General features: G+C 40.3%; 1 protein-coding gene across 1 annotated transcript; it reads left to right on the top strand.

Annotated features, from left to right (window-relative positions):
* Positions 1-450: 450 nt before the first annotated feature.
* marchf9 (membrane-associated ring finger (C3HC4) 9) lies at positions 451-20,226 on the top strand. Its single transcript, XM_018675838.1, has 5 exons — positions 451-638; positions 5,417-7,426; positions 15,881-16,036; positions 17,989-18,181; positions 18,748-20,226. The coding sequence occupies exons 2-5, from the start codon at positions 7,064-7,066 to the stop codon at positions 19,077-19,079; spliced, it is 1,044 nt and encodes a 347-aa protein (XP_018531354.1). The 5' UTR covers positions 451-638; positions 5,417-7,063; the 3' UTR covers positions 19,080-20,226.
* Positions 20,227-21,213: the final 987 nt, after the last annotated feature.

The raw sequence follows: 21,213 nt of genomic DNA, 5'->3' as shown, positions 1-21,213 counted from the left end.
CAGCTCAATATGGCCTATCAATAATGAAACAGAGCAGAGATGCATGTTGTTAGTCCTCAGATGGAAGGGCAGCACAGGTGATGCATGGAGTTATTCAGAGTATTCAGGCCTTAAAGTGGTAGTTCACATTAATAATTTAATTTAATAATGTAATTTTTACTACCTTTACCTCCATGTGAGTTAAAATCACCAAGTCTGGGGTCGGATTTAAAGTACTTCTTCTTACCAGTGATGGAAAAAGTAAAAAAAAAGTAAAAAAAAAAAAAAAAAAAGCAGCAGTGCCGCACTGTCCGCACTGTACAAATACATTAAAATTGTTTTGTTTTGTTTTTTTTAAATAGAAAGTACAGAGGTAATACCAACAAACATGTACCTTAAGTATCAAACGTACATGTTTTGCAGTAATGGATAAACAGTTTTAAATGGCTGTTCTCTTTCCGGAAGCAGGTGGTGGTGATTGTCACGAAAAGTGACGAGAATGGCCGAGGCTAGCTCGTTAGCATGCCAACATCAGTAGAAGACAAGAAGTGACAGAAATAGAAGCGAATCATTGCCGTTACTTTCTACGGCTGAAGACAACTCCCAGCGAGTAGGGGACTAAAGTTTGATGCTGAACTCGCAACTTTTCAGCTGGACTGGTAAGTAAAGAGCTGCTAATGCTAACGTTAGCCCTATAGCGATAGCAAAACTTAGGAATAGCTTCTTTAAATTGGTAGCTAAAGTAATGGATATACAGCTAAAAGTAGGCTAGTGGATTAACAGTTAGTGCAGGTTGTTAAAATGGGGTTGATATAAGTAAAAGTAGTTAAATTGTTAGCCAAAAGTAAGTAGTGGTAGGCTAACAGTGAAGTAGACAGCTAATGGAGAAGTTGAAATCGTTAGCTAAGAGTGATGGATAGATCATCGAAAGTAATGGATAAACAGTTGAAATAGCCAAAAAGTAAAACACTTCAATTGATTAGCCAGAAGTAACAGATTAACAGTTGAAATAGATAAGCAGTTAAGATAGTTAGCCAGTAGTGAAATAGTTAGCCAATGGATAAGTTGAAATAGTTAGTTGAAAGTGATGTTTAAGTGGTTAAGATAGAGTGTTGAAATAGGTCATTAAAAATAACTGATAAACAGCTAAAATATATTGTTGAAAACAGTTTGAATAGGATGGCTAAGAGTGATGGGAAAACTGTTTAAATTGTTGGCTAAATAATAGATAAATGTTTGAAATAGCCAAAAATAATGTCCAGCAGCTTCTCTAAGAAGAAGCAGAGCAGTTACCTAAACACTGACAGTTCAACTGTATGAAAAGAGTAAGTTCTTGTAACAGTATCCAGTGTTATAACCAACTGTGTTTACATCCAGTTTAAAATCCATTCAGAAGAACATACTTAGAACATGGCGGGTGTTGTCAATGAAGCGGCACTTGAACTCTGACAGGGCTCTGTGCGGGCACATCAGACAAAGAGGAAACCAGAGCTGTAGATGATGTGAAATATGAAGAGGCTGTCTTGAGAAGGAGTTGGAGGTACTGGAGGAAGAAAAGGGAAAAGACAGGGAGAGGATGAGATGAGGCGTTCAGGTTTACAGTACATTAAACATAAACGTGACTTCCTGCCGAGCAGACACAAAATCTTCATCTTATAAATCTAAATCTAAAAGCAGGATGTTCTGTCCTTTGGATACTGAGGCCATTACATAGACTTTTTTTTTTTTTTTTAATGATCACCTCATTAGCATTTACCACCAACCCTCCCCCCCACACAGCATCATCATGAAATAACCCTCCCACACAATGTACCACCATGTAATCATAGCTACATTACGTACACTAGCAGAACAGTTTATTCCTGTGGTGTGTAATACTCATTTGTGTTGGAATAATCATGTGTGTTGGTCTTTGTAAAAGAACAATGTGAGCAGACAGATCTTAAACTGTGGCAGTCGAAAGGCTATAAACACAGTTAGGCTACTCTCCTGACCCAACAATAGAGTGTAGCACCGTATATACTTGTGGATATATATATAAAGGAACAATGGCATGATAGCTGGGGTATGGCACAGCATCTCAAATCAAGTGTTATGCCTAAAATAAATCCATATCTGTAACAAGCTGAGTGTGAAAAATCAATCTAGATCAATGTGACAGGGGATTTTGTGGGAAGTGTTGCTATGGAGGAGAATACAGAGTGTGAGAAAAGAGAGAGAGAGAGAGGGAGAGACAGAGAGAGGCATCTTCTTCTCTGTAAACTGCAGATTAAAGTGACCTCTGGACCTGTGCCTCTGATGTTTCCCTAATTATCTTGTCTCACCGTCCTGATAAACGGCAACGGGACAGTTTCCTCCTCTGCCGTTTGCGACGTCGTTTACGGCTGCAAATCCTGACACAGTGACGCTTTGTGGAGCACACGTCGGAAGTTTGTGCATGTATTTTAAGACATTTTAACTGAGCTACCACGTGTATTATAGCTTTAGTAATGACTGGAGGAGTGACGATGCACCAGTCTGAATTTTCCCCCCTTAACACCTCAACTCTGGGTCTCTGCTGATACCAAGTACTGATCCATTGATCCAGCAGTGGTGGATGAAGTATTCAGATCTTTTATTTAAGTAAAAGCAGCAATACTATAGCACAAATGACATCAAAATGAAGTGAATAACGTTGATCATCTTGCCTATAATATATATATAATACACTGTCCTGCTGGGAAACCTTGTGTGGGTGAGTGTTGGACATTCTTTCACATTTTTCTTATCAATTAATGTTAAAACTATGAACTAAATTAATCAGACAAAGACAGAGAATTGTATTGTCAGCGGTAAGTTTATTTCTCCAGATGTATTAACAAAAAAAAAAAAGACATATAGAAATGCCAGCACTAACATGTTGGCTGGAGTTTTCCACTCATAGCTGGGTGAAATCAACAGCTAATTAAGGTAAACGAGTGTTGAGCAAGTCATTTGTCTATTTTGATTGCATTGTACATATGTTGACATGTTGAAAAATAGGTTTTGGCCTCATTGGATTGAATAAGTGCCAGAAAACAATGTGTATTTTTATTGCTTTGTCTTTGAGCCCTGACCTGATAGGCTGGTTTGACTTGGAAAGGGAGCCGTCATGATAAATATATTTGAGGGGGATGGGAATTCACCAGAGTGCAGATTGGTTTTTCACATTTTTCTTTTGTTATTATTAGAGACTATCAATAAAAGTATGCCTATTTTTCCCTGCACATCTGCCTGTCGACATCATGCTCTCTCCCTGCACCTCAACGTACAACACCTGACTCGTACAACCCACTTAAACATTGCTGTAGACCAAGCACACACACACCAGAGCCAGATCCATGGAGGCCCCACTCTTTAACCTACAGGACCCAAAGGATCCACTGCCAATGTCCCAGTGCCAGACACCACAGAGGTCCTGTGTCCATGCCCCGACAGGTCAGAGCTGTTTACAAGGGACACCAGCTACAACATTCACAAGAGCCATTTTTCTTCATAATAAAGACTTCTGATATTTTTAGCACAATTAGCTAAATATACACTGAGATGAGTTTAACAGCTACATCAACTTTGTGAGTGATTGTGCAGAAAGTTTGGAGTTAATAATGTTTGTGGTTTTTCTGTTTCAGGTAATGTAAAATTGCAAGTCAGCACTGGGAAAATGGACAGTATCTGCCTTCCTGTGTCGTCATCCTCGCCCTGTTCACCCTCAGACTACTACATCCTCCCCAAGATAGAGGAGGTCATCACATCGTCATCATCAGAGCTGACTCGTAATTTTCAATTAACTGACACAGAAAAACCACAAAAGCTAAACTTCCAGCTTTCTTCATAATCAGTCACAGAGTTGAACTCCACGTGCAGATAACAAGAGCTGTTTAACTCATCACAAAATACATCACCCCTCGTACTCAGTATTAGACAGGTGGCTAAGTGTGTATTTAGTCTTTATTATGAAGAAAAATGGCTCCTGTTAGTGTATTTTCTATTGTATCTGATCCTGGTGAAGCTTTTTACTACTCCATACTTCTGGGTAGTTTCATTTACAGTCATAATTTCTATTTTATAAACTAATCACATGTTTTGCGTATTGAGATTTAGTGACGTAGATGAAAGTTAAATTAAAGTTGCATAAAATGGAATCGTCAAGTAAAGTATAAATACCTCAAAACTGTCCAGTACTGTACAAATGTACAAAGCTACACTCCACCACCAGATACCAGTCGTCTCTTTATCCAAAAATTAAATTTTTTATACTGTGTGGAACCCATCAGGATCGTCTTTATATAAAGGTAACATGAGGCCAGCCACTAAAACCGAGTTAGTGGCCCACCATGACTTAATGAATGATAGTGGAAGCATTAAATTTTATGGTAACATTAATGATGAAAGTGTATTTAATGTGGATCTGTCACACTGGGCCGATACCTGATACACTTGATAAGGCAGAGAAGTGTGCACCGGGGTCTCCCCAATGCAAGATCACATCATTCCACACGGGCACGTTTACAAACCCGGAAGTAAGTTAGCATTTTAGCACTCCCTATTCCCTCGTCCCAAAGCCGGTGGATTTTTCGAATGGTTAAATGGCTGAAATAAGGTCTGTGGTTTTAACACAAGCTCAAGACATTTTATTGTTTTATTCTACGACATAAAATACATCAGAAAATATCCCACTTGTGGGTTTTTTTTTAAAGCTTTTACGTGTCTGTAAAAAGGCGATTGCTAACAAGTGGCTAAACGCTACTACAGAAGTGGTCAACGTCATAAAACCGCGCACGAAAACCGATCTACTCACCAGTCCACCTTTACAGTCTCTGTGTCTATACTTATGCTCTTCCAAACTATTACTAACTTTCTAAAAAAGAAAGCCTTTTGTTAAAGAGCTCAGAGCTAAATTAAATTATAAGTGAGGAACTTAGAGGCGGCGACGTAGAAATCATGCGACCGTTGTGTAGCTCGTTTGTAGCTTAACATTAGCTCCTTACTTCTGGCGGTCGTATTTATGCTTCAAAAAGCATAACAGTGGTGTTCATTTGCGCGCATTATTTGACGAACTAAACGTGTAAGTGTCAGAGTCACTTTTTTGTCGCAGAGTTTATTTTCTCAATGAAAAATCATTAGCTTTTCGTCGAGTGAATCAGGGTGATGCTAACTTCCGGGTTGAAAACCTGCGTTCAGACGGCACAGGGATGCTGTTGCGTATCTCCTGTTATTAACACACACAGGCAGAGTCAGACTAAAGACTTCTGTGGTGTTTTTATTGTGTGATATCACTACTTTTATTACAGTAACTGATTTGAATACTAATCCCATCACTGGCTGGAGTATTTTTACATTATTATATCGGTGCTTTTACTTATTCTAACCCACCTGCTCTCTTTCCCTCTCTCTCTCTAACACTCCCACATATTAACAGGTCCAGGTCCAGGGTCCTGTTTCATACTTCGCGGGCTCCTCGTGCATGTGGCCGCAGCCCCCTACGTCAGCACAGGGAGAGATCAGCACCCTGGACAGCGGCGCCTGGTCAATAATAAAAGCAGCTCGAGCTCCTTCTCCTGTCCAGCTGCTGGGAGCACGAGGGAGGGAGGGAGGCAGGTCATCATCATCATCATCCACCGGAGACTGACGGATAGATAGATGGATGGATGACTAAAAGAAAAATAGCGACTTGTTTACAGGATGACAGGCAGGGTTTGTTTTTTTTTCTCTCTTCCTCTTTCCCTCCTCTCTCTCCCTCTCTCTCTCTCTCTCTCTATTCCGGAAGTAGCTGCTGCGTTGGTTCAATCTCCAAGCCGACCATTTCGAGGAGGAAAATCAGCGCCAGCAGTATCATCACCACCATCTATCTGATCCAATAATCAATGCCATTACTGCTGTGTAATTGCTCTCGGATGCGAAGACATCTTCATGCGTATCCCCCCTCGTCTTTCACCCTAATTAGAAAAATCGCAGGGTGCCTTTATTATTCAGCCTCTCTTTGACATTTCAGCTCGTGTGTTTTTTTCCTCTTCTCTTCCCTGGGCAATGAAATGCTGATGGACATCGAGCGAAGAAGGGAAACATGGGGCTTTCGGGTGTTTTTGTGTTGCCGCGTTTCCACCCGCTAGGTGGATAATAATAAGGCGAATGCAAAGGATTGTGTTTTTGATCTCGACGGTTTGGATTGTCGGGGTGAATGGCACGGATTCTTCGTGGATCATCAACCGGAGGCTTTGCAGAAAGGAGATGAAATAGAGGAGAGAGAGAGAAAGAGAGGGGGGAGAGAAAACGGGACCATGATCTGACGCTTGGGATGCTACACTGAGGGACAATAAAATAAGAAAATAACATTTATATTATAATTAAACTTCCATTTCATCTTCCGCACACCCCCTCCTCTTTTCCCCTCCTCTTTTTTTTGGATTATGATTCTTGACAAGAGTCCCAGATGTGACTGTGTGGATGGCATGTCGTTGTATTTTACATCCCATCTCCTGTTTCCTGGCTCTGTGTTGCTCTCCCCACCGCTCGTCCACTCTCTCGCAGTCTTCTGCTTTGGGTAGCAAAAACATGTAGGGCTATTTTTTGCTGCAAGCCCAGTGCATCTGGAGATAGAGAGAAAAAAAGAGGTTGGGAGGAAAATGGACCGTGGAAATCAAGTTAAAAAAAAAACACACAGAAGCAGCAGCAACAACAACATCAACATCAGCAGAAGCAGAAGCACGAGTTGTAACGTTTTCTGGGGGTGCGATTGAAGATGCATCTAAGACGGCGTTTGCTGAGTTGTTTGAGTAATGAATATTGAAGGAGTGTGTCGGCCAGCTGAAAGGGAAAATCTTTCATCCGCATTGGCTTAGACACACATGCCATCAGTGGGGCGAGAGCCTTTATTTCTGTGGATTTCCAATTAATAGTTGTGGTATTACAGGAGATACTACAATGAAAATGAACCCAGCGGGTGTATGAATAATAATAATAATAATAACAATAATAATAATAATAATAATAATAGGGGGAGAGAAGAAAAAGACAAAAACACTTCATTTATTTATTTCAGTCTGGCGGATTCTTTATGTAGCCAAACATGTTCAAGTATCGGATCCGCATGTTTTTTAATGAACTGAAAGTCCTGGTGTTTATGCGATCCGATTCGAGACAGTCCGGCTCAGACACAGATAGACGGTCCACCACCAATACCACCACCTCCGCCGCCGCCACCGCCATGCGAGGTCTGGGGATGGGCGGCTGCGGTTGGCCGCCTTTCGTCGACTGCCATTCCCGGGACGACGAGGAGGAGTACTACGGCAGCGACCCGCGGCCCCGGAGCCTGGCGTTTGAGGACAAGGAACCCAAGCTGCAAGTGGGCCTGGACGCCGTGTCTCTGGCCAGCACCGCCAGCAGCCTGCGGACCCCTCAGTGCCGGATCTGTTTCCAGGGCCCAGAGCAGGTAGAGAGAGAGAGAGAGACATGCAGCTGTTTGTGCTTAAAAATGTGCTGCACAGAGCCTTTGTGGTGCTGTGCAGAGCCATTTTACCCTGCATGAAATAATCCACATCAGCAGCATTTAAATGGAACTTTGTTTTTTTTTTTTTATTATTGTTTTTTTTTACAATCACACACTAGCTTCTTTCTAATCTGCCATTTTGATTCTTTTTGTTTTTTTGCACAGCAAATCACAAAGAGTCTCTGATTCAGTGGAGCTACTACAACCATCCTGTCCTACATCTCTCCCTCTCTTTCTCTTTCTCTCTCTCTTTTTCTCTCTGTCTCCCACCCACCTTCCCCTCCTTTAAAAAAAAAAACAATCTAGGATTAGGCCTCGGTTTCTGACAATCATGTAAAAATAGTCAAGATTTATTTATTCAGCCTCAAATCACAAACCACAAATGTGCCTCAGAGGATTTTACAATCTGCACAGCGTATGATATCCTCAAATCCTCACATGCTTGATTTTTATTTTTTTATTGTATCTCCTGAAAAGATGATTGTTGAGTGATCTGGTTATCTAAATAACACTGTTTTCATAACTAAGCTAATCAGCGGTTGGAGAGGCAGCAGTTCCCACTCATCTGAAATCCGGCCAGCATAGCAACAAAGAAAGTTAGCCAATTAGGTCTGCAGGATGACAAATAGAGTGAGAGGGACTGAATATGCATGAGTCACAATCATTTTTGTAAATGTAAATCAACTGTCCCTCTCCGTCTGCATGTGTCACAGAACAGGACGATCAGCTATTGATCTTTTTGATGATCGCTGTTCCTAAACCAGACGATGGTGTCAACTGTGACAAGTTTAATGAATTTGTCATCCATTTTTTTTCTGTTTCTAGTCGTTTTTTCTCTCTCCGGTGCTTCACTTTTCTTCTCCAGAGCCCCCAAACAAAACAATAAGTAGTGCATCTCTTTGGTCTGTGGCCAAATGTCGGTCTCACCAGATGTGCAGAAACCTGTGCTGCCTGGCTCAGCAGGTAGTCCTGAAGCCCTGAGATAATTAGAAACACTGTAAATCCTGAGGAGCACAGATGGATATTACCATTTAGTCACTTCCCTAAGATAGGCAGATAGTGTTATTACAGCCCATGTGCTAATTTATGACATCTGCCTTGGAGTTTCTATTGTGAGACATAGTAAAAAAAACAAACTGGAGAGCCACAGGACGGCACATAAATCAGTTCAGCCTTGTTTTGGATGCAAGGCCATTTGATGTTACAGACAGGGATCAACCCCAGGTTGCTGTCTTGCCCACTCAAACATCTCCCTTTAATAAAAGGTTGATGTTTTGGGGCTTTGGGCTCTCCGGCAAGGTGACTCATCGTGCAACATGGCTCTGAGCTGCCTCTTTTAGCTCCAGACAAAGAGCGAAGCAAACAAAGCACTGAGGGAAAACCCTGAGACTACGCTGCTACATCAGCTCCTCACTCCCTCTCATATTAAGTTTATTTTTTCTACTCCGTACAGAAGGGAAGGTGCCTTATACCTCCTCGAGTGCTGGGGCGAAGGTGGAGGAGGGGGGGCACATTTGCCATTTTATTGTTATTTCATTATTCAGGCAGGTCACAACAGGGGCTGGGATCATGTCGCTGTCAGCGGGCCAATTACCTACAGACATAATCACCTTGCTCTGTGGGCTGCATTGAGTATGAGTCCCTTATTAAGTGTCTGTCAAAGGCGTCAGTGTGTGGCCATGCTACAGTACAGCAGAGTACAGTAAAGCCAGGGCCTCTGATTCCACTTAACATTGTGTGGATTTCGCAGAAGCAGTGCCAGATCCTGCTGGAGGGGTCTAGTCGTGTTAGGTTTTTTTTTTGCACAGAAACACTGGAGTAAGGAGGGGTGGTGGTGGTGGAAGTGGTGATCACCCCTCTGGGACACACAGTCTTGTAAAATATTCGTCTAAAGGTTACAGCCGAGGAGGAAGACCGTTTTCTTAGTCATAGAAGTGACACACCAAATTAACACCTTCGTGGTCCGTGCAGCGGCCTCGAGGGACAGACCCACACCAGGTCGGCCGAGCAGGAAGTGTGTTATCAGTGTGTGTGTGTAGACATGGTGAGCAGCCTTCGTGTTTGTTGATCTTTAGATATTCAATATTTGTCTCGTCAACAAATCTATGACCTAACCTACAAGCCTATGAATTGATCCTACTGACAGTTATTATGTGTTGTTGTCGTAAACTGTTTAACAATCTTTGTTTGTCGTGACTACAGAACAATCAGACTCTCGTTTTCTGTCTTCAAGCAGTCAAAATCACTGAAGAATAAATCAGCTGATGTGTACAGTTCATGTTAGTTTGTTAGTTCACACTTTTTAGTTAGAACTAGCTGATGACTTTATTCATTTTTTTTGATGTATCTGATAGAGTTCTTTATATGAAAGATATATATATATATATATATTTATTTCGCTCTTGTAGTTCTTGATAAATTGCTCATTATTGCTCATCATATACTTAAATCTCTTTAAATAGAAATTGGTTTAGTGTCAGTGACAACGCATCACCTTGAAGACTTGACAATATTTTATCATATGTCTTCTGAAAATAATAAGAAACATGATCTTGCTTTGAAAACTGACTATTACGGAGACAACCTGAGTTTTTTTACTCAGTAATGAACAAAAATAAAACCGGATCAGTTCTCACAACACTGTTCTGTTTTTTAAAAACTGAATGAGGTGATGGGTTTTCATTGTCTGTCAGCGCACTTAACTAAGATTAGAAAAACAACCTGGTTTCAATTAAAGTGACTATTTCATTAAGGTTAAAGAACATTTGTCATCATGGTTACAATACTAATCATGTGGTTAAGGTTGCAGAACAATCATGGTTAAAATCATCATTTTAAGAGCTAAGTCCAATGTTTTGTCGACCTGTTCAACATTATATCTCTTTAATAACGTCACTTTACTTCTTCCCTACTTCCTTAGCTACTGTCATACTTGTTACAGCCACTAGATGGCTCTGTCACTTTAATATAAACATCTTTTTGTTCCTTAGCTACCGTCATACTTGTTATGGCCACTAGAGGGCTCTGTCTCTGGCTCGTAAACATATTTTTTGGTTGATTCGGGGACAGTCTATAAAAACACACCGCTGAGCCACCGGCTGACGTGTTCTTCTGTTACGATGAACGTGGGCGCTGTAGGTTTTTTTTGTCTCACTCCCACAAACACAGTCCTGCTGCTGTAAATACTCACTAGGCTGCCAAATGTGAATAATAGTCCCCACCTAATGCTCTATTTACTCCTGTTAAAGTTTGCTAAACACCAAAGAACCCAGCTGTTTCAGCAAATTAAATTATATTTTTGTGACCTGTTTTTAAAGATTTAAGCTCCTCAATGAAAACTCATCCTTTAAAATATGGAAGTAGGTTAACTTTAAGAGTGATGTATCTTTACAGCTGACTTCATTGTTCCCTCAAACACAATATATCACTACATGCTCTAGTTTTTTTTTTTTTTGGTGTGACTACATCCTGCTGGGTCCAGATGTGACCTTTTGTGTCTCGTTCTGTTGTTTTTTTTTACCTTGTGTGATGCCTTCAGGTAAAGGCACTGACTCTAAAAAGGGAGAACCTGCAAAAAATGTGCTTTACTTCCATTTACGCTCAGTTATTTTCAATTAATTGGTCAATTTGACTTAATTCAAGGTATCTTTAATAGCTTTTTATTCTCACCTTCAGTGTAAAAGTACTGATGTGAAACTTTAGCTTATTAAAAACCTCCTTAACAACTTATTATCTGGTAAATTTTAGTTTTTTGCTCCTGTTTTTACCTGATACACAGAACATTTTCTGTAACTGAGGTTGTTTTGGAGATACAACACAAAGTTCTCACCTAAAAGCTATTATATTTTCAGTCACTTAGATTCCCGTGAATCAAAAACAACTTTCACACCTGCTCAGTTTCCCAAAGCTAAATTCACTCGTGTACGTCCTGTGATCTTGAGCAGCGTGATCAATATTTGTGAACATCAAACAGACCCTCCCTGAAAGCGTGAATCTTTAGCTCTTATTTTGGGATGAACTCACGAGACCCTTTGAAGAACTGTGACTGCAGATAACATGAGATTTTTGCATGCTAAGTGCATTTTATTATTTAATAGTGTTAATTAGATGCATATGCAGAGAAAATCCCTCTGAAATATGGGCTCTTATTCATTTTAAATGGAGGAGCTCCAGAAAATGCTCGTCTTGATTTTGGCTTCAGATGAGACATGAATTTAGATGACGTTATTGGTCATTACACGTATCACATATCTCTGCTTAAACAGCCTCCGTTCAAGGTAATGGCTTAAAAACCATAATCACAGCTTTTAAAGGTCTTTGTTTTCATTTTGTTCTAGTTGATCATGACATTAACTTTCTCATCTCAGCTTGAAAATGTTTCCTCACGCACACACAAACGCCTCTTGACGACAGCGTGACATTTTAGAAATGTTTGCTTTCATATTGTTTTTATTTAGTTCCTCATATACTTCTGACCTTCTCCGTGTGTTATCTTTATAATGTCAGCAGGCAAGTTATTTTAAAGTTTATGAGTGGCATGTGGCTCATCTGCCAAATCCAATCTTTTATGCGGCGGGACACTCGAAGTCTTTTTATTATAGGTGGGAAGGTCAAATGAGCCAGATGGGGGAACGACAGTGCAGATGGACAGGGGAAAAAAAGAATATGATTTCTCTGGTGTATAAAACCTGTAGTAATGGAACAGGTATTTCTTTGGCAAGTCGTTGTGAACATATTCTGATTCATAAGGTGAAAGATTTTGATGTTAATTAATTTGGAAGTTTTATGTAAGTATTTTACCTTAAAATAACAGCTTCAAAATCATTGTTTTTACTCTGTTTGACTAGAATACCGATGCCTTCTGGATGCCTGAGGAAATAATCAGTGACGGTGTCCACTTTATTATGTACCCATACAGTCAAACCATAAAGTCTTTTTTAATAATACCTATAATGTAATGGAGATGCTGTATAAACTTCTTGAGGGGATGGAACCAGGATATGTGAGCTTAGAGAAGAGGAAATGGTTGCTGCCCAGCTAAGGCGAATAAAGCCGGGCTTAGCTAGCTATCTCCGCCCAGCTAAGGTGAAAATGGATGGTCATCTCTACCTATTTTTGCTATTTTTGGGGAACACAGAAAAGGACTTACAACCCGAAACAAAAGACGTCAGCTAATAGCAAGAAACACCCTGTAAGCCCACAGCTTATATCAGTGGTGCCCACTTTTACCACCGGGTGCTAACATTAGCTAGGTTAGCTAGGACTCAGCACTTTGGCAAAATTGGACCAGGAAACAGTTTTTTTGTCCGTCGTCCGTCACGACTTAAGGTGATAGTGGGGGTCAGTTGGGGCCCAACAGCAAAATATTTTACCTCCCAGGATCCTTCAGGAGGTCGATCTGGCTATGGAAATAAGCAGCAATGTATCGCTGAGCAACATGTTACAGTAATGTGATTACTTTTCCAGTAGTGAGTAGTTTAAGTACTTGCATTACACTGGCTACTGTCCCTACATGTCAGGAATAGTTTGACATTTCTTGGAGGGAGTTAGATAAGAAGATTACAGAAGCCGAGAGCAACAAAATAAATACTTAGAATTCTTTATTTTAATGCCGTTATCTCAAGATAAGACAGAAAGCTGTTAAAACTAAACAAAACTGTCATCACAAACAAGCATTAATTATTTACATTTAAAAATCAGAGCATTCACAATGATCACTCAAAATCAGCAAGGGGAGGCGCCTAGAAACAGTTTGTTTATGGTTTGTAGCTCTCTTTCTTTATCATGTTCATTTCCCTGTTGTTTTAATTCAGTCTGTTAATTTCTTTCTGTTAGGCATTAATTAAGCTATGGCCTTATTAGTGAGGTTGTAGTCAGTGGTCGTGTTACACTGAGCTGCATTACATTGAAAATGTGCTTGTAATATTCTTCCTCTCTCATGTTTGTAAATGTGGTGGACAAAACATTATAAACTGCTGCAACCTACAACCTAAATGATAAACACATATAGAGAGATCCTATAGGAGGGTAAACAGTTAGCCTGGCTAACAAAATCAACCTAGTAACATTTCTAGAGCTCAGTAATGAACTCCTCAGTGTCTAGTTTGTTATTTATTTAGTTATTTTTAAATAAACAGAGCATTGACTTCTCGCATCTTGTCAAGCAAATAAGTTATAACGAGGTAATAGAGAGCAGGAAGTCTTAACACCAGGAAGTAAGTTAGCATTTTAGCACTCCCAGCTTGCTCCCTTGCCCCAAGGTCAACGGGTTTTTGGTTGAATGCCTGAAATAAGGTCTGTGGTTTTAACACAAGCTCAAGACATTTTCACGTTTTATTCTCCGACATAAAATACGTCAGAAAATGTTACGTGTCTTAAAAAAGGCAGTTGCTAAAGAGCGTCTAAATGAGACTACAGAGCTAACATTAGCTTTTTACTTCTGAAGATTGTATTTAGGCTTCAAACAATGGTGGTCATCTGTGAAGATTATCTGAACAAAATGTTTAAGAGTCACCTTTTTTTTTGTTTCAGTAATAATCCAAAACCCAGTGGAAAAATCTGGAGAGCCAGGCTAGCTGTTTCCCTCTGCCTCCAGTGCTAAGCAAAGCTAAGCTAACCATCTCCTGGCTGTGGCTTCATACTTTTAGCACAGAGACATGAGAGCGGTTTCAAACTCTTCCTTTAATTTTACATTTTCAGCAGGAAATCTGGTTCAGTCTGCAAACAGATTTAGCTTTTCAGAATCACAATCTTTGACTTTAACACGACTGAAGTGAAGTCTTCCACCATGTTTGACATTTTCCCGTGAGCTCAGAGGTCGTAAGTTTGCCGTGAGGTCGGCTGAGTTTAACTCAGAGTTCGTGCGAATCGTCGTCAGGCTTCAGCGGCTCCTCTCTCCTTCACCTGCCTGCCCTTGAGCCTCGCTGCTCCTGCTGTCGTTGCTCGAGCGCTAACACCCCCCCTTCGCCAACACAGGCCTCGCATCAAGCTGTGCTCATGGATTTACTAACCATTCCCCCAATATTTTCATTTTAAAAGCTTTTCATTCATCTGTGTGTGTGTTTCCAGTGAGGAGTTTTTGCAGGAGTCTGATGCAAAACGTGCCATCAGATTTAAAGCTGTCTGACTTAATGGATGTTTGACGTTGAACGGTGTCGACAGCCTGAATATGGTCAAGTCTTAATGCGGTGAATTTGCCAACAGACCTCAGTGGATTTGGCCCAAAAGCCACAATCGACCGTCTCTTAGGGAGCGTAGGAAAATTATCAGGAGGGAAAGGGATGGTCAGGTTATAATTCCTGTCAGTCTGGCTTTTTATGTTTTTATATTTGCTCCGTTATTCTGCATCAGAACAGGAAGCAGAGCTGCAGCAGAATTAAATGTGTCATGTAAAATTAGCCTGTAATGCAGGTTGTTCTACTAATCAGTGTAGTGAGATGAAACATGGTGACTGTGGCTGTTTACAGTTTACAGTGTTAATAAACTGCAACCAAAACACTTTATTTACACAGCATCAGTCACTTTTCCTGTAAAACTAAGATCCCTTACACATAAAATGAGAGTTTAGAGGCGCATATAAGGGAGAGAAGGTAAGAGGAACTCATTCATTAGTGCATTATATGTGCCTGTATATTACTATATGAATATATGCATGTACATTTTGCCTGTCATATCTAAACATTTTAAGCTTTTTGCATGTCATTTAATGCTGTTTTGTTAAGGATTAGAGGCTAGTCAGTGCAGAAATGACATGGTTTGAAGTGATAAGGCCACAACTGTAGCTTTGTATGAGCTTTACCATTTATTGTTTATTTATTGTCTATATTGCTTCATGTACTGACATTGGCTGGATTATTTGGTAAAAGAGACACTTCTAATGTGCGTTCTTTTGGTGCACAGTGTGAAAAATGATGTTTTACTAAAATATTAAGAGTTTAAATCAGGTAACAGCGTCTTAAATTCTTTATGCTTTACCTCTTTAGTTATTAATGGTTAAAGGAATAGTTCAACATGTTGGAAAATAAAATTATTTGCCTTGTGAGCACTGTTAAAGCGAAAGTGTGTTTCCCAAAATGTTGAACTATTCCTTTAGAGTTCACTTTTTAAAAATTATTTTAAGGGTTTTTTCTCAGAAGGGTTTTGGTGTTTTTAAACAGTGAAACATAAGGTTCATCTCCTCCCTGCTATGATAATACTCTCTTTGGACAAACACAGTCTTCTGACCATGAATTTAAAGCAGTATCTAGAATAAGCACCATGTTTGCATTCTTACAGCTCTATAAACGAACAATCACTCACAGAGATTAGATCAGAATACATTTTTGAACGTATTTGAATATCGTTTGTTTTCCACTCACTTCATCTCACCGTGTCGTTTTTCCCTGTCCTGTCCTGCAGGGGGAGCTGCTGAGCCCCTGCCGCTGTGACGGCTCGGTGCGCTGCACCCATCAGCCCTGCCTCATCCGCTGGATCAGCGAGAGAGGATCCTGGAGCTGTGAGCTCTGCTACTTCAAGTACCAGGTCCTGGCCATCAGCACCAAGAACCCTCTGCAGGTAAATCTGCACCACACACACAAACAACAACAACAACAACAACTGTTGGGCTACAGATTTTCATAAAGAGAGAAACAATCTCTGGGAAAACAAGGCTTCACACTCCACCGCCTGGTTGCAGAGTTTGGACTAAAAAGCCGTCCAGATGAATCTGACTCAGGCTGCACATGTTCACTTTGGTTTGGCAAAAAGTCTCCTCATCAGTTTCCTGACAAAACACTCACCCAACATGTTTTCTTGACTGGGATTCAGGGTCCTATAAACTCTGTCTCTAAACAAACATCGCTCTGCTCTGCAAAGGTGTGAATCACATGTGGAGATCTTTATCTCATGGAGAACGTACAACAAACGCACAAACGCTGCTTCATCAAACCCGGCACTCTCCGCTAGAATAAATCTCAGGCCATCACTGCGTTGTGAGGACTGTTTGCCATATTGTGCTGACACATTTTCCCTCTGCGTCACTGTCCTTCTGCCCTCCTTTTCAGAGGAAGCCAATGGCTCTGAAACCTGTTGAGAAGGTGCCATGTGTCTGTTGGTGTGTGTGTGTCTTTGTGTTTGTCTGCCATATGTATTAATGTGTGTGTACGTCAAGTAGTCATACATGTAGATTTCTCTCTCTTGAGTACAGTTACTCAAGTACTGCATTTAAGTACAAAGTTAATAAACTTCTACTTAAGTATTTCCATTTTGTGCAGCTGTATCCATGTACTCTTATACATTTCAGACAGACATGTACGTTTGTAGCTATTTTTAAGATTAAAATTTGTGGGATCTTTGTTTCCCCCTTCTGGCAACGGAGAGGAACTACAGTCCGTGTTTGTTCTCGCCGTCGATCGCGTCTTTTTTTAGACTTTTTTAGTAATCCTTTCTCTAAACTCAGAGTTTCTTTCTTATCTCGAGCATCAGAAACTTCTCTTGGATGCTGTAGCCTACTCCAGCTCCGTTGCCAAGCTTACAGCTTTGCCCAACCAATCACTGGTCGCCACCAGATTTAAAACTCTGGCGTGCTGCGATCCATACAGAAAGATCTACCTGGCTCTGATAGACTCAATCAGCACTGTGTGAACTCATTGGTGAGGTTGGTGTTGGCGTTGCAGTTGAAACTTCCAACTAGGAACTCTGACATTTAGACTTTTGAGACTGGAACCAATGATTCCATGTCTCAGACGTCTATGAACTGTTAGCAGTTCCACCAAAGAGACATTTCTCCTCTAAACTCCTCAGATGGTTTGATTTAAATAACAGTTCAAGGCCCAAAGCGAAAAGTCTGTGTGGCACATTTCTTCCATTAATCACCTCACAGCGCCTCAGATTTACCTTGTGACCCTTTGGAGGAGCCTGACCCCTAGATTGGAAACCAGTAGACTTAACCGAATATAAAGTAGTTAAAACCTTTAACACCATCTCTATCAGTGAATACGTCTGTAGTTTTGTTTATAGAAGCATAACTTTATTTATATACTGTGTAGAGACAAGATGAGAAAACCATTTACAGACACAAAATGTTGGCATAAAATCACTTAATATGTAAATAGACTGCATTATAGTTTTATTTCTTACATTTTTCCTGTGTATACATAATGAAACAATATTTTTTACAACCACCAATAATATTTCAACTGGTTATCACTTACGATTTATGCATTTTTATAGGCGGCTGTGTCATTTTTCCTGTATTTTGGGTTCTTGGCAGCTTTATACTTTGCTATATTGACAAAATGAGAAGTGTAGATTTGTAGCAGAGTTTGCGCTGGGAAAAGGATTCCATGCATATAGGATAAAGGCAGTTTAAAAGGTAATAAAAAAGACAAAAATGAACCTGTACCTGAGCAGAATTCTGAATGCGGGACTTGTACATTATGTTTACACTGTTGTATTGGTGCTTTTGCTTAACTAAAGGATCTGAGTTCTTCTGCCAGCACTGATTTAGACACTCCTCTCCTTCCCAGTGGCAGGCCATCTCTCTGACGGTGATCGAGAAGGTGCAGATAGCGGCCATTATCCTGGGCTCCCTGTTCCTCATCGCCAGCATCTCCTGGCTCATCTGGTCCTCCCTCAGCCCCTCAGCCAAGTGGCAGCGTCAGGACCTGCTCTTCCAAATCTGCTACGGCATGTACGGCTTCATGGATATCGTCTGCATAGGTAAAAAATAAAAGCTGGAGACACGAGAGTAGAAAGGCTTACGTGACAGAGCGTGGAAATGGATGCATTATGCAACAAGAGGAGTAGCAACAACAACAAAAAATATTAATAAACAGAGGTTGCATTATGCAAGGACAAATTAACATGGTGACAAAAACATGTATTCATTTCACATTCTGTTGGTTTGTTAAGGTCACACAAAATTACAAAACTAAATAAGCAGATGGTGCATAGGTAGGGAGAAAAGCTGAGCACATCCTGATGATATCGCAGAGAACAAGAGACTCTGTTTTCTCGGAGCAACCTGGTCGACTGTTCATGTGTAATTATGAGTTGCCTGTGTAAGACAACACTGAGAACAGATGGCATCAGATATCTGCACTGTGATTATTGCCAACTGTCTATTCTCATCCACAGGCGAGATGGAAAGTTCCTACCTATGATGCCGATTGCAGCTCGCGGGCGTCTTTTTGCATAATATTTGATGTAAAGCAGTGGGAATTCATCGGCTTTCATGCACTGTCCTTCACCCTGTTTCTTCCTCTTCTTCTTTTCTCTCCTCCCAGGCCTCATCATCCATGAGGGATCATCAGTGTATCGAATCTTCAAACGATGGCAGGCTGTCAATCAGCAGTGGAAAGTACTGAACTATGAGAAATCAAAGGACCTGGGCGACCCGGTGAGTTCGAGTGGCAAGACGGGGGCTCGCGGCTCTCGCGGCAACCCTCACGGTCTGGCCAGCAGCAGCGGCGGGCGACAGAGCAGGAGGCTAAGAACTATTCTGAACCACCACTGTGGATACACCATCTTGCACATCCTAAGCCAACTGAGGCCCAACGACCCGCGGATCAGTGCCGCCGCCAACCGAGAGGTGGTGATGAGGGTCACCACTGTATGAGTCGAACCGGGCGTGAGGGATAAGACGACGTCTTTGTGTCCGGGTGTAAATGAGCAGAGGGACTTATGGACCTAATATTAAATACTAAAGACTCACGTAGGCAACGGGAGCCCTGTGAGGAGCTGAGCGATGCCCGGAGCATCAACAGACAGCACACACACTTGAGGATTTCTCCTCTTGTTTCGTACAACAAAAGGAAGCCAGATGCTCCTTTTCAATAATTAAGGAACTGATGAAAATAAAGACGGAAAAAAGCATTAAAAGACATCAAATGTGAAATGTGAGGGGGGAAAAGTGTAAACAGGCTTTATAACCTAAACCAAGATGATGAGACGATTTTTCCAGTTCAATATCAGGATGCACAGAGACATTTTTCTTTTTTTGTTTTTGATCCTCTTGGTTTGATTTGTATCTTATTCTTTTTGGGTTTTCTTTTTTACTCACTTTGATTTTTGTACGGATGTATGATTTTAGAGGAAATCATGTAACTCCATACATGCCAAGCATTTCCAGACAACTATGTATAATGATCTTAAAAATTTCTACAAGCTAACCAATGCTGGTAAATAGACCGAAAACTGAAACAAACAAACAGGAGGGAGACGCAGGAGGAGACAACAGAACAATAAGTCATTACAAGTTTAAAAAAAAAAGAAAAAAAGAAGAAAAAAATACAAAATAAAAAAAGAAATCAATAAGATTTCTTGACACTTAACCTTTCTGCAATAAAGATGCGTATGTACATTTCACAGGGAATTTTGCATGGGTATATAATTTTATTCTTCATCACATAACATAAGCACATGACAAATTTGCTCTATTTCGAATGGTGCTTGCCAAAATAAACACTTTAAAAACATCTGATTTCATTGCACCAACTTTTTGTCATCATGACAAATGGCAGTGTGTTACAGCTATTTCAGCTAAAATACAGATTGTTGCTGCTGTGTGCTGATTCAGATTTGATAATAAGTAAACTATTGGATTAAAAACAGGGATCAGATGATCTCTTACTAATCAGTCTCACTCGGTCTCTTCTTTATCCCACCTGTAGCTTTAAGCATGCAAGGTTTGAGTGTGTCGTTCTCTGGTGTGAAAATGTAGTGAGGTAATGTTGTTTTAGGGAAATAAAATGGGTCATCCTTTATTTACATTAGTTATTTTTTTCTTTTATTAACTTGTTTAAACTGACTCTTCTTTAGATAGAATAAAATCACTAGCAAGCAGATCCTGATAGTGGTAATTTTGTCAAAGTAAAGATGCATCAGTTGATTAATTAATTAGTAAATTGACAGAAAATTAATAAGCAACTATTTTGGTGGTCAGTTAATCATTTGATTCCTTTTGAAACAAAAAAATTCCAGTCATTCTCTGGTTGCAAGCTCTTCAAACAGCTTTTATATCACTGTAAACGACAACTCACCCGGAAGTAAGTTAGCATTTTAGCACTTCCGGTTTCCTCGTCTTAAAATCAATGGATTTTTGGTTTGATGGCTGAAAGCTGAAACAAGCCTCGAGTCGTTTTCACGTTTTATTCTGTGACATGAAATACGCCAGAAAATACCCCACTTGTGATATTTTAAGCTTTAAAAAGGCGCTTGCTAACAAGTGGCTAAAAGAGGCTACTGACGTTGCCGACGTCATAACGCCGCGCGCGCATCTACTCGTGAGACCGCCGTTACGACCTCGTTTTGTTTATACTCACTCTCTTGCAAATTAACTTTCTGAATAGAAAGGCTTTTGTATAGATTTTTGTATATAGTTCAGAGCCGAATTAAATTCAGAAACTTAGTTGTGGTGACGTTCAAGTCATGCGACCGTGGTTACATTCTAACATTAGCTTTTTACTTCTGGCGATTGTAGGTAGGCTTCAGAATTCACAAAAGTGGTGTTCATTTGCGAAGTTAATCTTGCTGAACATAATACGTAAGTATCATAAACTTGTGTTGGTCACTGTTCTTATTATCTGCAATAATAACAATAATAACCAAAGACAAATCCAATTGGTGATGCTAACTTCCGGGTTGGCATACAAAATACGTCATTTACAAATATACTGTTGAAGTCGGCAGATATGTTGACTTGCCAGAATGTAACAGAAATATTACAAGCGTATTGATTATTAATCGCTTAA

Source organism: Lates calcarifer, linkage group LG6 (genome assembly GCF_001640805.2).
Source record: "Lates calcarifer isolate ASB-BC8 linkage group LG6, TLL_Latcal_v3, whole genome shotgun sequence".
In the NCBI taxonomy this organism is placed as follows: Eukaryota; Metazoa; Chordata; class Actinopteri; family Centropomidae; genus Lates; species Lates calcarifer.
This window is presented reverse-complemented; position numbering and strand designations above follow the sequence as displayed.

What these genes read in the sequence shown, in the direction of transcription:
- marchf9 (XM_018675838.1), top strand. Translation starts at nt 7,064, where the DNA reads ATGTTCAAGTATCGGATCCGCATGTTTTTTAATGAACTGAAAGTCCTG. An exon ending in GCACCAAGAACCCTCTGCAG is followed by an intron (nt 16,037 to 17,988) that starts GTAAATCTGCAC and finishes TCTCCTTCCCAG; the next exon opens with TGGCAGGCCATCTCTCTGAC. An exon ending in CATGGATATCGTCTGCATAG is followed by an intron (nt 18,182 to 18,747) that starts GTAAAAAATAAA and finishes CTCTCCTCCCAG; the next exon opens with GCCTCATCATCCATGAGGGA.